We start from the raw sequence: 15752 nt of genomic DNA on the forward strand, positions 1-15752 counted from the left end.
GCCATGCCTCCACCCACCAATAAAAAGCATACCCAGGCTTTCTTGAGTGGTGTGGGTTACTGGAGGATACACATCCCACACTGCACCAAGTAGCTTGAAAGAAGCCCAATTTTAAATGGGGTCCTGAGCAGTGACAGGCCTTTGAAACAATTAAAGGGGAGACTGTGCATGCAGTAGTCCCCAGGCCAGTCTGGGCAGGATAAGATGTTACCAGTGAAGAACATCAAACCAACCAACAGGCAGATCAGGCTGCTAAGACTGAAATGGCTTGGATTTGGATTGGCAGTGTAAGGGTGAGTTATATCTTGGTGACCCCAAGGTACCTCAGGTCACCAGGGAAGAAATGATGGGCTGTTGATTGAGGAGAGAACCTGACATGGCAAGTGCCATGTGCTCACAGTGCAAGCAAACACTGGATGTCTGGAATCAGTCTGTGTCCCATGCCAGCATGCAGAACACTATTTGCAATACTTTTGCCTTGAAACACCCTTGCCTGGGTGCCTTGTGGTGGCAGGACACCCAGAAATGACTGAGCTGAACAAGCCTGCTTCACAGGCTGTGCTCACAGGGAGATGTTCCACTGCCTGCAGCAGCTCTGTGCCTCTGTGCTGGACTCTCTCAAGCAGTTCCCTGAGGTCCTTCTTGAACTTGGGAATGCAGAACTGAACACAATCTTCCAGATGTGACCTCACCAGGGCAGAGGAGAGGGAGAAGGAGAACCTCTCTTGCCCTACTAACCACACCCCTTGTAATCCACCCCAGGATTTCCCCTAGCAATTGCTTGAAGAGGCCAAAGTTGGCCCTGCTGAAGTTCAGGGTTGTGATCCTGCTTGGTGTTCTGTTCCTACTCCACAAGATCCCGAACTCCACCATCTCATGGCTGCTGCAGCCAAGGCTACCCTCAACCTTCATTGCTTCAACCAGACCCTCCTTAGTGAGTATGAGACCCAGCAGCACTCCTCTCCTAGTTGGCTCATCCACCATTTGCATCAAGAAGTTACCATCAATGCACTGGAGGAACCTCCTGGACTGTGGCTGGATGCCTGATGAGGCCTTCCAGCAAACATCTGGGGAGTTAAAATCCCTTATGAGAGCCAGGGCCTGGAATTGTGAGGCTGCCATCAGCTGCTGTGAGGCCTTATCAACTTCCTTGTCCTGATCAGGTGGCCTGTAACAGACACCCACAACAGCATCACCCACGCTGACACCCACAGACTCTGACCCCTCACTTGCTCCTGGACACTCAGCACATTCTGGCTGCTCTCTTCATGTAAAGAGCAGCTCCACCACCTCTCCTTCTTGACCTGTCTTTCCTACAAAGGATACAGCCCTCCATGACCACATTCCAGCCATGTGAGCTGTCCCACCATGTCTGTCATTGCCCCCAGATCACAACCCCTTGCTGGCACACAGACCTCTGACTGCCCCTGCTCATTCCCCATGGAATGCACAAGTCCATGGGGCCCAATGAGATCCACCCACAGGTCCCAAGGGAACTGGTGGATGAAGTTGTCCATCCTATTTGGCAGTCTGCTAAAGTCCCATCTGAGTGGATGTGGCATGGTGGAGTTGGGATGGGTGTGGAGATCAGAAGCACGGGAAAAGGGGTTAGGAAGGACACCCCCTCCCCTACCTTGAAGACTGTCAGCTGACACCTGGGTCTCTTCCCACAAGCCACATGTCAGGGGCAAACTTTGAAGACTGTCAGCTGACACCTGGGTCCCTTCCCACAAGCCACATGTCAGGGGCAAACCCTTGGGGCCAGCACAAGCCTGGACAATGTAGAACCTGATGCTGATCAGTTTCTTGCCCTTTTTTTGGCACGTGGATTATGATCTGTGGCCTCTGGGACACAGGACACAGGGCCATGAGCTGATGTACAATGAGCCTGGGAGAGAGCTGGAGAGCTCTGCCTGGGCCTTTCTCCCTGGCACGTGTGGATCACCCTGCGCTTCCAGAAAGATTTTGCGAGAAACAGAGACACCAAGAGGACTTCTGACAACTGGGACCAGCGTTGTCAGGGTGTCTGGACTCTGCCTAAGCCTCTGGGGAATGCCTTCTCTTGTTAGCAGGGGCAATGTACTGCTGGTGGATTCCACCATTTTCCAAATACTGATCTCTAAGCCCTCTGTAGCTGTTGCTGGGTGCTGGCAGGCACTGTGCACCTGAGCAGCTGGCCTGCAAGGAATATTTTACTGCTCTTGTGGATAAGTTACAGGGGGGGTGGGGGGTTAAAATTAATAAATAATTAGTATTTGTATTAATTCTCCACCCCTTTGTTTTTCACACTGGAAAAGGGGAAACATCACCTCCATGTTCAACTAGGGAACAAAGGAAGAGTCTGGAAACTCCAGGCCAGTCAGTCTGACCTCTGTGCCTGGCAAGGTCCTCCTGAAGATTTTGCTGAGGCCTATGGAAAATGAAGGAGAGGTGATTGGTGGTAACTAGCACGGCTTCACCAAGGGCAAACCCTGCCTGGTGAGCTTGGTGGCCTTTTATGATGGAATTACAGCATCAGTGGGTAGGGAGGAGCAACTGATGGCATCATCTGGGCTTGTATAAATATTTGACACTATCCCCATGACATCCTGATCACCAAACTGGAAAAGCACGGACTGGCCACTGTCTGGATAAGGAATTGGCTGGATGGCTGCACCCAGAGAGTTGGGGTCTACAGCTTGATGTCCAAATGGAGACCAATGACAAGTGATGTCCCTTAGGAGTCTGAACTTGTTGGTGACAAGGGCAGTGAGATCAAGTCAATCTCAGCAAGTAACACCAAGCTGTGTGGCGTGGTCAACATGCTGGAAGGAAGCAATCCATCCAGAGGGACTTGGACAGACTGGAGAGTTGGGTCCAGGCCACCTTCATGAAGTTCAACAAGGCCAAGTGCAAGGTCCTGCACCTGGGTAAGGGTGAGGAGTGACTGAGAGCAGCATGGAGAAGAAGGCCTTGGGGGTGTCAGTTGATGACAAACTGCCCAGGAGCCAGCAATGGTCACTGGCAGCCCAGAGCCAGCTGAGTGCTGAGCTGCAGCCAGAGCAGGGAGAGCAGCAGCACAGGGAGGGGATTCTGCTCCTCTGCTCTGCTCTGCTCAGCCCCCACCTGCAGCACTGCCTCCAGCTCTGGGGCCCCCAGCACAAGAGGGATCTGGAACTGATAGAGAGGCTCCAGAGGAGGCCATGAAGATGATCAGAGAATGGAGAACTTCCTCTAAAGGGACAGGCTGGGAGAGTTGGGGCTGTTCAGCCTGGAGAAGAGAAGGCTCCAGGCAGACCTCAGAGCAGCTTTCCACTACCTGAAGGGGCTTCAGAAGAGCTGGGGAGGGACTCTGGACAAGGGCTGGGAGTGCCAGGATGAGGAACAATGGCTTTGAGCTGGGAGAGGGGAGACTGAGACTGGAGAGGAGGAAGAAATTGTTGAGAGTGAGGCTGGGGAGACTCTGGCACAGGCTGCCCAGGGAGGCTGTGGCTGCCTCCTGCCTAGAGGTGTTCCAGGCCAGGCTGGATGAGGCCTTGAGCAAGCTGGGCTGGGGGGAGGTGTTTCTGCCCATGGAAGGGGCTTGGAACTGGATGATCTTAAAGGTCCCCTCCAACTCAACCCAGTCTATGAATCTATGATCACAGCCTGCAGGAGGAGAAGCATGGGTCAGGAATTCAATGTCTTTCAGCTGGCTCTTGGTTCCACTGAAAGCTTCATATGTGTGAATTAGACTGAAAATCACCAGTGATTACCATGTAGGGTACTAATAACTGAGCACTTTACTGAGCTGCAATAGCCTCACCATCACTGGGTCTTTCAATCAAGGTGTAGCACTTTTCAGAAGATGCTGGCTAAGCACCTTATCCAGGGTGCTCTCAGGCACTCAGATCAACACCGATGTCTCCTTGACTGCAAAAGTCTGCTTTGGGCTGAAGATACAACCCATAATATCCTTCCTGTTCCACTTTTATCCTCAGACATTTTATTTTGTGTCTTCTCTTGGCTGTTGAGTGGCCCTTCCTGCAGTGTCAGGCTGGCCTGAACTTCATTTCTGCTCTCTGCAGGGAGTAATGGTAGTCTTTGCCTGTCTTCCAGTTTATGCCATCAGCGTAGCTACTGTGGGTGCCCAGCCAGTACATCCCATTCAGGTTGGAGTAGTGGCAGTCATTGTACCACCAGGCTCCCTTGTATTCTGTGGCACAGTTCAGGGAGCTCAAGTCGTTGTCCTGGTCTGTGGTTGAGAATGGCATGTCCTTGTGGTACGAGAAGGAGTCTCCTGCAGGGAGTACGTGGGCACAGTTACTCAAGTAGGGAGCACAGAAGGGACCCTCAGATGTCTGTGGAGCACTGCAGGGCATTAGTGGGCCTTATAACTTTATAAATGCTGCTCTTCTCTTGGTTGCCCAGGTTTTCTCCTTGGTCCTGGAGAGGACAAGTATCCTAAGCTCTACCAGGACTGCTAAAACGCACTGAGAACTTATCTGTGCCTGTGAATCAAATGGGCCGGGTTCAGTTGCATGGGTCTCACTTCTCTGTCACCAATATGACATGGGTGTCATATTCTCTGCAGCCATGCTGAGGTCTGCACCATCAGACACAGCTGCAGCATCAAGAAAACACACAAACCCAGAGCACTGTCAGGTCTTGGTTGGAATCATTCCTTCATGAAGGGGATTTAATTCTGCAGGGGTCTTGTTTGCTTTCTAAATAAAACCAAGCCATCAGGCAGTGAGGATGCAGTGCTGGTGCTGCAAGTATGGAACAATGTCCAGCCCTGAAGTGGCAAACCTCATGGGCAGATGGTTCCTTCCAGCATAACTGAAGGCAGAATGTGGCCCAGCAGCTGCAGGGCTGTTGGGAAGGTTACTCTGGATTAGGTGCTGCTCAGGACAAGGCTCTATGTTTGCTGCTAAACCATGTGCTGGTTTTTAAGGTAATGAATGCTCTGGGTCACACTTCTGTGAATGTCTCTGTCCTGCCTTGCACCCAGAGGTCCCTTGGCATCTGGCATGTACAGAAGGTACAGGGAGTTTGCATGGACACTTCTTAAATCCTCTAGAAAATGGCCTTTCCCAGAGAGCTGCTGCCAACTTACCAGCATTTCCACCAAGGAAGTCTCCTAGAACCAGTTTGTACTTCTCAGACTCTCCCAACACTCTAAAGGAGGCATACTTGGCAAAGTAGTAATTGTTCTCAAAGTCCCTCAGGTCAACACGGAGTTCACAGGGTTCTGTAAGAGAAGGTGGACAGCAGTGGTGCAGCACTGGTAAGTGCACACCTAGATTTCAGGGTGGAGAGTTAACCTGAGAGAGGCTTCTACTATTTGAGAGACTGGTTTGAAAGTCTTGCAGAATGTCCTGGACCTTCAATGGCTTTCCTGTGAAACTTTTCTGATCTGACCTTGGGCACTCAAAGCTACACACCCAGGAGCCCTGCAAGGGTGTGTGTGAACACTGTAGGAAACTGCATTGGCCTATTTCCAGGAGAGGTTGTGGAGACCTCATTCGCTTCCTTAGTTTCTAGTTTTCCTTTCTCCAGAGTGCAGTTTCCTGTGTGCTGAGGGCTGCAAGAGCTTGCATACTGTTTAGGATTAGCTGTTGGGACCTCTGACAGACACAAGAAGTTCATGGTCCTGTAGTGACCAAGCGAGTGCTCTCAGGACTCCATCTGGGCACAGAAGCAGCCCTTACTGTAGTGAAGAGTGCTTATGCCCAGAATTATGTATTGCCAAAACTTGTCCCTACATGTTTGGCTCAAACCCCCTTTCCCCTTCTTTGGAGTGGGTACTCAGCCAGAGCTGAGTAAACAAAGGGACAGGTGTTAGCAAGCCAGGGTAAACAACCCAACCTGCCTTGCTGGGGTAAACGAGCACCAACTCACCTTGTGGGATGCTTGTGCTGTGTTTCTGCTTCTTCCAAGTTTGGGCATATTCTTGGCCATGTGCTTTGCAATTGGTTAATAATATTTAACAATTTTGACTATTGGCTAATCCAAGCCTCGAAGAAATTAGAAATATTACCCAAACTGTAAACGACTTTGTGCTCTTTGTGCTCTCTGCTCTTTCGCTATTAGGCTTCTGCTGCTACTCTTGCTCCTTGCACGTGTTCTGCCTGCGCTTGCAGTCCGGGGAGAAGCCTGCTACCCGGGAAGCGCTGTCGTGCCTCCGTTTACCCAGAAACCAGCAAAGAGTCCATTTCATAAGCTGCATTGCAAGCTTAGCGTTGTACCTGCAGTCCTGCCGGTAGGAACCAGCTGCCACCACGCCCCACTCGCAAAGCACGGACCGTAGCTAGCAGCCCCGGTGCGCCGGCTGCCGAGTCACGGGAGAAGGGAGCCGCCCACCGCCCTGCACGATTCAGAGCACTGCCAGGACCGCCCTGCCTGTGAGTGTCCCGGATGCTCACAATTTCCAAGCTGAACCCGGGAGAAGCCGTTCCGTTCCGCTCCGTGCCGTGACCCCCCCACCCGAGAGTCTGTTGCAGGTGAATCAGCCTCCACGCCGCACCCGCCGCAGCAGTGGGAGAACGCTGCAGCTTTCCAGTGTTCACACGTTGAACACCAATTTTGGTTCTGTTAAAAATCCCCGAGCTTCAGCTGGAGTGTTACTGTAACGTTAACTCTCTGAAAGGCTCCTTTAAAATTGCCTGCGCCTGACAGCCCCAACGTACACAGCTGCCAGGCGTCTTGTCGAGGCGCCACCTGGTGGACAAGCGGCAAAACGGCACCTTTGGGTCTTGCTGAATTGCTGTTTTATGTGTTTCTAATTTAGTTTAAAATTGTTAAACTCTTTTATGGAGAATACATGAACGACCGTGCACTAGAATCTGCATAGATATACTGTTTAAAAGTTATTAATAATTTTTATATTAGTAATACTATTGTCACATATAATAAATAAATAACCATAATTGTAACTATCACACTTACCCAGTGAGGTGAGGAAGTGGATGTTGTCGTTGCCCAGCCAGAACTCCGTCAGCTGGCTGCCAAAGCCTCTTCTGTATGAATCCCAGCCTCGCAAGAAGTTCACAGACCCGTCCCAGCGCCTCTGGAACACCTGCAGGAACGGAGTGCTCAGGTCCACCAAGCCAAACCCTCTCTGACAGCATCTGCCGTTCCTGGGAGGCACAGTGCCCCCACAACAAATACTCCCCCTGCATGAGGGCAGTCCTGTGGATCTCTGGGGATCCAGCCCCAGGGGAATCCCTCTCTCACAGATCTCCATCTGCACTTGGAATTGATGAGGAAATGATTTGTCGATTTAAGCAGGGAGTGGGTCAGGGGTGCTTGGCCAGCTCCTAACAATCTCTCCTGGAATAATCCCCTACATCCACAGGGATTCACCCAACCTTGCTGCCATGAGCCTCAGCTATCCCCTCAGTGTGTTTTCCTTTTCTTCTGTTTCTGTTTTGTTGCCAGTCTTTGTAGCATCAATAACAAATCACTGTAAAGACATAAAAGCCGCCTCCTCCTTGTCCTACTCACAATCCATCCTCCACCATCTGTGTCCATGTCGCAGAAGACAGTGGTGGCATTGCAGCCCTGGGGGTAGATGGTGTACCAGCCACTCAGGATCTTCCCTTTACCCAAGAGGTCTAGGCAGTTCCTGGCTTCTGTGCAAATTAGGAAAGGAGCTTAAGTGGGAAGAGGGTCCATTGCAGCCAGGGAGCTCCCCAAGCTCCTGCCCCAGCTGGCTCCTTGCTCTGCAGGGCTCTGGTGTGCATCTACAGGGACCCAAATTCTGCTGCAGCTTCTGAATTCATGTTATAGAGGAGAGGGGCATCTTCTAAGAGGTGGTCTAAGGTGCTCAGACACCTCTCATCTCTGACTCTTTTGAGGGTCTGGATGATGGAAGTGCTCTGACCAATACGACAAACTCATGATCCAGGAATTTGTCCAGGCTCAAAAATGGGTGCAAGGCACAGAGAGTGTGTGAGCAGGAGTGGTGACAGAAAACCACCTGCCTGTAACTGCAGAGCACAGTGTTCAGGTTATCCTCTGTGGAATCAACTGATGGCACTTCTGAACACACAACACACACATATATATTATGGGTAAATATTTTTCCCCTGGAAAAAACCTCACGCCTGAGGACAGAAGGTTCAGATTCCCAGATCTCCAAGGACTGACTGGAATGGTCCCTATCATGCTTGCCAGCTTACAGCTGCATCTGTGGTTTGTAAATGACAAAGCCTTGGGAGATGAGGAGGTAGTGGGGCTGGTGGTGCAGATGTCTGATTGTGCAGTGTTTGATGCATGAATGCACAGCTGTACCAGGCTATCTTGTGGGCATGGATGTCCTTCCTAATGGAAGGCCTGTTCCTTCTTATACAAGTGTTTTTACATGCCCAGGAAACACAGAATAGGGAAGGAGTGTCTGGGGCAGCAAGGGGGCATTTCAATGGCACCCCAGTCTCTCAGGTGAGAGAGACTGAGCTGCTTGTGGCCCTAAAGCCAGAGCAGGTTGTAGCTTTGCTGCTACAATGGCCTTTGAAGTAGCAGCGGGTCTCTAGAAATGTTTCTAGTGGTTTCATCTTGGAAATCAGGAACCCAAGCTCCTCAACCACTCAGACCTCTTCCAGGCCACAAGGAGGGCAGGTGACTCCAGTAGTGCTCAGAGGAGCTGACTTTCCTGGACTGGCTGGATTACAGAAGCAAATGGCCTCACTGTGAGATATTCTCACTCTGTCCTTCAGTGTCATTCTCAATTTGTTTTTATGTCTGCCTTGCCCTGATGTCTGGTACAGGGCATTTCATAGTATCATAGAATCAGTCAGGGTTGGAAGGGACCACAAGGATCATCCAGTTCCAACCCCCCTGCCATGGGCAGGGACACCCCCCATTAGATCAGGCTGGCCAGAGCCTCATCCAGCCTGGGCTTAAACACCCCCAGGGATGGGGCCTCAACCACTTCCCTGGACAGCCCATTCCAGGGCTTCACCACTCTCATGGGGAAGAACTTGCTCCTCACCTCCAGCCTCAATCTCCCCACCCCCAGCTTTATTCCATTCCTCCTAGTCCTATCACTACCTGAGATCCTGAGCAGTCGTCCCCAGCCTTCTTGTAGGCCCCCTTCAGATACTAGAAGGCCACAATTAGTTCACCTTGGAGCCTTCTTTTCTCCAGACTGAACAGCCCCAACTCTTTCAGTCTGTCAGGAGGTGCTCTATTTTTAACTGATTCAGATTCGCCACTCTCCTCATCACTAGAAATCTCTGGGGTCAAGTTAGAACTGTGTCTTTTCCTCCTTGGTTTACGCTTAATAACAAAGCAAGTTTTAGATATCTTCTTCTCCTGAATCAGAACTACTAACAAGCACACATTAATTATCACCAACAGCAGGATTACACACACCAAATAAATCACCTTTGGACCCCAGCCATCACTTAACATTACTCTTTCACCTACTGGAATCTTAAACTCCCCTATCTCGATGGGCAGAGCGGTGGCAGTTACATTTCCATATTTACTAAGCCAAAAGAATCCCAGACACCGGGCACAGAGAAGCCGAATCTTAAGCCATAAATATAATTTGTACGTTAAGTACCTGCCTGAACGATCACAAATCGGTCCTAGCAAATACTTACAAATCAATACGCTGCAAGTCAAGAAGATTAGATGCTCTAAAACCCAAACCACTTTCATGTTTGCAACTCCGATCTGAGCAGACAATAAATCAAGCAGATTTTGCCCTGCGTCCGGAAAGCAATCAGGTAAGCCCCACGCTGGGCGCCAGTTATCGATGTGCTGGTGAGAGAAAGTTCAGTTCCCCCCACAGACAAAACCCACGGCTAACTCGGTCAGAGAAGCACCAATGGATAAGAGCTGTATTTTACAAGCAGGGTGGCACGCAGTGAATCGATACACAATATACACTATGTACAATATATACCAAAACACACAGCGAAGAACGTAACACAGGAAACCTGCCCTCCTCCAGCAAGGAGGGGCCTCCCAAAATCCCCTTCTTGCCCTCCTCCCTTTTTTCCCAAAAGGGGTTAGAGAGAGAGAAGTAATTATTAAGGAGGAAATTCTGTTAGCTCAAAGCGTATGTTAAGGGAAGAAAGGAATTAGTTTGTTATCTTGTTAACTCAAGGTCAGCTCCAGCCAGCACAGAAGAAAGACAGCAGCTGCTCAGGCAGACTGAAACAGACAGAACTGACTGAAACACAAACTGAAATTTAAAGTTGCATTCTACCAATCTACCAATGAAATTTGTTTAGAATTAGCTTTGTTTTCCTTTTCACACCAAAACATTAGGACAGAGTGTTTCAGTAACTGTCCCGTTCTTAAAGGCATAGCCTAAAACAGTCACAAGGTGCTCCAGCCCTCTGCTCATCCTCGTGGCCCTTCTCTGGACACCTTCCAGCACCTCCATATCCCTCTTGTCATAGGGGCTCCAGAACTGGAGGCAGTACTCCAGGTGGGGTCTCAGCAGAGCTGAGCAGAGGGGCAGAATCCCCTCCCTTGCCCTGCTGGCCACACTTCTCTTGCTGCAGCCCAGGATCTGATTGGCTTTCCGGGCTGCAAGTGCACACTGAGAGCTCATGTTGAGCTTCTCCTCCACCAACACCCCCAAGACTCTCTCCTCTGGGCTGCTTTCCAGCCAGTTCCTGCCCAGCCTGGATTTGTGCCTGGGATTGCCTCGACCCAGCTGCAGGACCCTGCCCTTGGTCTTGTTGAACCTCATGAGGTTGGCTTGTGCCCACCTCTCCAGCCTGTCAAGGTCCCGCTGGCTGGATCCCTTCCCTTCAGCCTGTCTGCTGCACTACACAGCAAACTTGCTGAGGGTGCACTCAATGCCACTGTCCATGGCACCCACAAAGATGTGGAACAAGCCTGGTCCCAGGACTGATCCCTGAGGGACTCTGCTTGTCACTGGCTTCCACTGGGACATGGGCCCATGGACAGCCACTCTTTGGGTGCAGCCATCAAGCCAGTTCTGTATCCATCTAGTGGTCACCCATCACACCCCTGTGTCACCAGTTTGGAGACCAGAGTGTGGTGCGGGACAGTGTCAAAGGCTTTGCTCACGTCCACCATTTACCACCATCTGCAAAGCCAACAAGAAGGCTGGGGAGGGACTTCTCAGGATATCAGGTAGTGATAGGACTAGGGGGAATGGAATGAAGCTGGAGGTGGGGAGATTCAGGCTGGATGTGAGGGGCAAGTTCTTCACCATGAGAGTGGTGAAGCCCTGGGATGGGTTGTCCAGGGAGGTGGTTGAGGCCCCAGCCCTAGAGGTGTTTAAGCCCAGGCTGGATGAGGCTCTGGCCAGCCTGATCTAGTGTGGGGTGTCCCTGCCCATGGCAGGGGGGTTGGAACTGGGTGATCCTTGTGGTCCCTTCCAACCCTGACCAATACTATGATACTGTGAAGGACCTAGGATGAAACTCACCCCATGTTTCTGGAGATCCAGGCTCTCCTTTTGTTCCTGTTGGACAAACAACATCATCAACTGGTTTTCACTTTTCATGTCCTGCTCTCCTCCAATAATTGGCATAATTTGCTCTCCAAGTCAGATCCTGCTGCACTGATAAAGTTACCTGGCTCATGTGTGTGCACGAGAGGCACAGAGAAACCAGGCAGGAGGACAAACTCAGTCCATGTTCAGCCCTGGCCATTTGTGGGCCCTTCAGATGAGAGACACCAACGCATCAAAGGCCCATCTGCACAGACCCAGAAAATGGCAGGTGGAAACAGAAGTCACAGACTCACGGAATTAATGGTACCCTCAGTCACTGGGAGTAGCTCTCCAGGTTGCCTTGCAGGCATGCAAGGTAGCTGCCATGGCTGGGGGGGGGGGGGTACACTATAGATGCACAAGGAGCAGCATCCTGGCCCTTTCTGGGACATTGGATCCAGGAGGTTGTGTTTTCATTTGACATCTGGTTTGGGGCTTGGGTGTCCAAATGGCAAGAATAACACAAGAGGTTTCTCTGTAGGGCCTGTCTGCTCTGCCTGCTGCTGGCCAGCCAGGGTATTGGGTTCCAATATTTGTACCACTGAGGTGGCCAGAAGCAGGTGGGTGTGGGAAGGAGCAGGAAATACCTGCAGAAAGGCAAAGTCTGAGAGGGGCATGGCTGCTGCTGGTAGAGGGCTGTAGGCAGTGACTGTGACACCTGGATCAGCTGTGCTGAGCTAGCCACCAGATCAGCAGCCCCTGGCCCCAGCTATTACAAGCCAAGCTCTAGTGAGGGAAGTCACAGTTCAGTGCTCAGCAGTGGAGACCAGTAGCCCTCACATGCAGGACAAAGGAATCAGGATGAAGAGTGTGGTTTACTGTTGCTAGTGCTGTTAGGGAGGCTTGGTCCTCTGGCAGCCTCGACCTTTTGCCATCACATGAGGAGGTCAGAAGTCTGCCCAAACCTGGCTGGTCCCTCAGGCTGTGGCATGTGAAGCTAATGGTGCTGGGAAACAGCATCTGGCACTCAAGCTGGGGACAGCTCCTGTTGCTGAACAGTTTGGGAGCAGGGCTGCTTACATCAGCCAGGCCAGAGCTGATCCTACAATGGGGCACAGCTGTCACCAAACAGCTCCATCTGGTACCTGCCAGAATACTTTTCCTTCTCTATAGTTGCTCCCACCTGTTGTTGTTTCAGGACAGCAGAGGACAGAAGTTTACCTAAACCAGCCCACAGGATAAACTCGAGGCATCAGGGTTTACCTTTTGGTCCTGGGAAGCCAGGCTCTCCAACTGCTCCTGCAAAAGACAAGAAGAAAATGCTCAGCATGGATGTGACTGAATTCCTGTGGTTCCCCAAAAGCCCCTCCATATCTCCCCAATGTACAGGAGAGGCTGTCAAGCAGTGCAAAGCCAGGCTGCGGTGCTGAGTGTCTCTGCTCGGTGCTGCCACCCGGGCCTGGCTGCCCTCTAGAGTGCAGCATCTCTTGGGAACAGCAGGAAGGGTAGGACACAGAGGACAGAACTGCTGCTCCACCTGCTGCACTACAGGGGGGCTTCACAGCTTCATCTCAGTGACCTGTGCAGGATTTCTGTTTGCAGACAGACGCTTGTGATATTTTTGGGCAACAGCTTCTTTTTTTTCAGAGGGTTCATTCACCTCCTGCTGTGGTTTCAGCTGAAGCCTTGCATGCTTTTGGCAAGGAAATAGCTGCATATTCAGCATCCAAAGGGGCTGTTTTCCCAGTTCCTGGGTGCCACCTTGTGCTGGGAACTGGTTTCTTTAGAAGACACTTTTCCAATGCCTAAAACACACAGGCCCTGATGAATACCTTAAGCACAGCCTGCATGGACTGAAAGCTGTTTTCTCAGCAGACATCTTCTTTTCAGGAGCTCATGCCATTATTAAAAAAAAAAAAAGTAGTCCATTCCTTCCTTGCCTGACTGCATGCCAGCTGTTTCCTGGGGCTTTGGTCTCATCCTCCTGAGCAAGTGCGCTCCAGCGGCATCAAAGGCTGCATCCAGGACTGGAGGCTGCTGGATCACTCAGTACTGGGGCACTGCATCAGTTCTCCTGGTTGAAACAATGCCAAGCCTCTCAGAGCAGGGGAGCATTTGGACATGTTTGTCATGGTGCAGGAAGGTCAGGGCAAGAGGGGGGAATGGGGAGAGGCCTGGTTTTACAGGGACTGGTAAGTAGAGAGTTTGAGAAGAGTGGCATCTTCCGCTGCAATGTGGTCCCGCTGGAGGATGTTGTTTTTACTACTGACCCCAAGCAAGGTTCATACCCCCCCAGTCCTGCTTTGCCTGCACTACTTCAGGGCTGTCTCGTAGTGTCTGTCCTGAACTTGGGCAGATTTATGGATTGGAGCTCAGTATCACACTTTACCTTTTGCACCAGGTGGTCCTGCTTTCCCAGGGAGGCCCAGGGCTCCCATTTCACCTGCAAGGAAAGACTCGGTTTGTGTGTGCACAATGCTAACTGACCAGAGAACAGTTCAGTAAAGCCCAGGCAGATGAGCCTTGGCTTTCAGAAACAAGGAGGTTGGGTTTGCTTAATTGGATTCAATGCTGCAGCACATCTTACTCCTTTTCTTCTGCTGGTCCTGTCGGCTAAGTCCTAATTTGCAGGTCACCTATGAATTCCTATGAACATCTTGGATTCAGTCCATGGATTTTGCTGTCATGGATCTGCTCCCTCTGCTAATGTGACTCACCTTCTCTGTGAGTTTTCTATGAAAGTCCTGAAGGATCCCTCATTTCCTATGCTCCCTGGGGTGGGAGGGTGCCAGTACAGTTCTGAGCTGTTCCCTGGTAGCCTTGCAGAACCATCACAGCCTCCCTCTCACCCAAACTATTCAGTAAAGTAGATGAAACAAATGAGTTGTGGCACTTCACATCCCAGGACCACTTCAGACTTGCAATGGGAATCAATGACAAAAAGACACCTCCAGGTGTACCAGCAGTTGTCTAGGTGGAGTATTTCCCACTCCTATTCGACTCCCCAGCTGCTCACAGAAGCCAGTAACAGGCCAACCACTGCTCCACCCTCAGCTTGCTTCCCCTACCCAAAGCAGCAAAGCCACCTCCTATCACAAGTTCATTGCTGACTTTTGGGGCCTCACCTTTTGTTCCTGGGACACCTGGTTCTCCTTTTGAGCCAGAAGCACCTGGGATTCCTGGGCATCCTTGGAGAAGGGCAAGCTTTTCAGCATCACCCAGTCCCACTATTCTCACTTCTGAGGAAATGAAACAGTCTTCATGGAGATTATTAGGGCTCTGAAATGTCTTGGAGAAGAAACCAAGCCCTCTAGAGTTGAAGATCATTTCAAGAAAAAGGTGGGAGTTTGGAGATGTGCATGGATTAAAGATGATTTTGAGGGTCTCATGTACTAGAGGAGCTAGAAACTGACTCTGGCTTCAGTGGGAGAGGAGGCTGTTAGAGATGACATGAGATGGCTGTTGGGGATGACATGAGATGCAAGGCAAAAATACTGTGCCTTAAAACAACAGCTGAGGGACGCACCAAAGAGGTGTTGACAGCGGAGTGTGACACTGACAGGTCTGCACAGTAATGATTCCACTCAAATTCCTGCCAGCAGGTCAGTTTGGAACCACCCCTATCATCTCTATAAGAAATATCAGACATCATCCTGTGCTGTGCAGTGTCCCCAAGCTGCTACCACGGTGCTTGGCACCCAGAAAGCACTTGATCAGTCCTTTGCCTTGCTGTGCATCATTTAGTAGCTGAGCCAAGGCACCACAACCACCCTTAACCAGGATGGTTACAGACTGTTCCTGCAGCTCCCACTGCTGCATGGGCAGCAGTTTGATAAAGTGGCTGCTGAGACTTCAGCTTCCCCCTTACCCTCCTCTTAGTTGCAGCTGAATTTTAAAAACAGCATAGAAGGAAAAAAAAAAAAAATCATCACCCCCCTCACCCAAGTGCCTTCTGCTGTGGGGGAGATGGAACAGGCTGCCTCAGTGGGGTTTGTGCCCTACTCACCTGGACAGCTGTCCTGGGCATCACAAGTAGTTGCTGTCAGGCTGAGCAATGCCAGGAGGGTTGGGGCTGACCTCTCCATGGCCAGCAGTGCTCTCCACTCTCTGCACAGCTCCTCTCATCCACTTCCCAGGCACCGTGGTTAGCATTGATTTATTTCAGCCTTTTATAATTAACCCCACCAGGATAAGCTCCACCTCCATGCCTGCCTGCTGCCTGCTCTCAGATCTGGGGCTCTGGCTGTTTCCCAGTTCTGATCGGAGAATTCTTGCCTGGCTGCCTTACCTGCCTCGCCTCCATCTCCTGCAGGTTTTGGATGCCCTTCCCCTCCCACATTATATTTCTAGAGGAGGTGAACCAGAA

The 15752-nt window shown here is 51.0% G+C and overlaps 1 protein-coding gene across 1 annotated transcript; it reads right to left on the reverse strand.

Annotated features, from left to right (window-relative positions):
* Window positions 1-3870: 3870 nt before the first annotated feature.
* On the reverse strand, window positions 3871-15514 carry LOC104299907 (ficolin-1). The gene is made up of 10 exons (XM_054174235.1): window positions 15393-15514; window positions 14512-14625; window positions 13776-13829; window positions 12650-12685; window positions 11381-11416; window positions 7464-7595; window positions 7123-7130; window positions 6910-7039; window positions 5078-5212; window positions 3871-4258 (listed from the first exon to the last, which is right to left on the reverse strand). The coding sequence occupies exons 1-10, from the start codon at window positions 15469-15471 to the stop codon at window positions 4011-4013; spliced, it is 972 nt and encodes a 323-aa protein (XP_054030210.1). The 5' UTR covers window positions 15472-15514; the 3' UTR covers window positions 3871-4010.
* Window positions 15515-15752: the final 238 nt, after the last annotated feature.

The sequence above is a fragment of the Dryobates pubescens genome, chromosome 29 (genome assembly GCF_014839835.1).
Source record: "Dryobates pubescens isolate bDryPub1 chromosome 29, bDryPub1.pri, whole genome shotgun sequence".
Lineage (NCBI taxonomy): Eukaryota > Metazoa > Chordata > Aves > Piciformes > Picidae > Dryobates > Dryobates pubescens.

What these genes read in the sequence shown, in the direction of transcription:
- LOC104299907 (XM_054174235.1), bottom strand. Translation starts at nt 15,471, where the DNA reads ATGGAGAGGTCAGCCCCAACCCTCCTGGCATTGCTCAGCCTGACAGCA. An exon ending in AGGTGTCCCAGGAACAAAAG is followed by an intron (nt 13,830 to 14,511) that starts GTGAGGCCCCAA and finishes CTTTCCTTGCAG; the next exon opens with GTGAAATGGGAGCCCTGGGC. An exon ending in AGGACCACCTGGTGCAAAAG is followed by an intron (nt 12,686 to 13,775) that starts GTAAAGTGTGAT and finishes TGTCTTTTGCAG; the next exon opens with GAGCAGTTGGAGAGCCTGGC.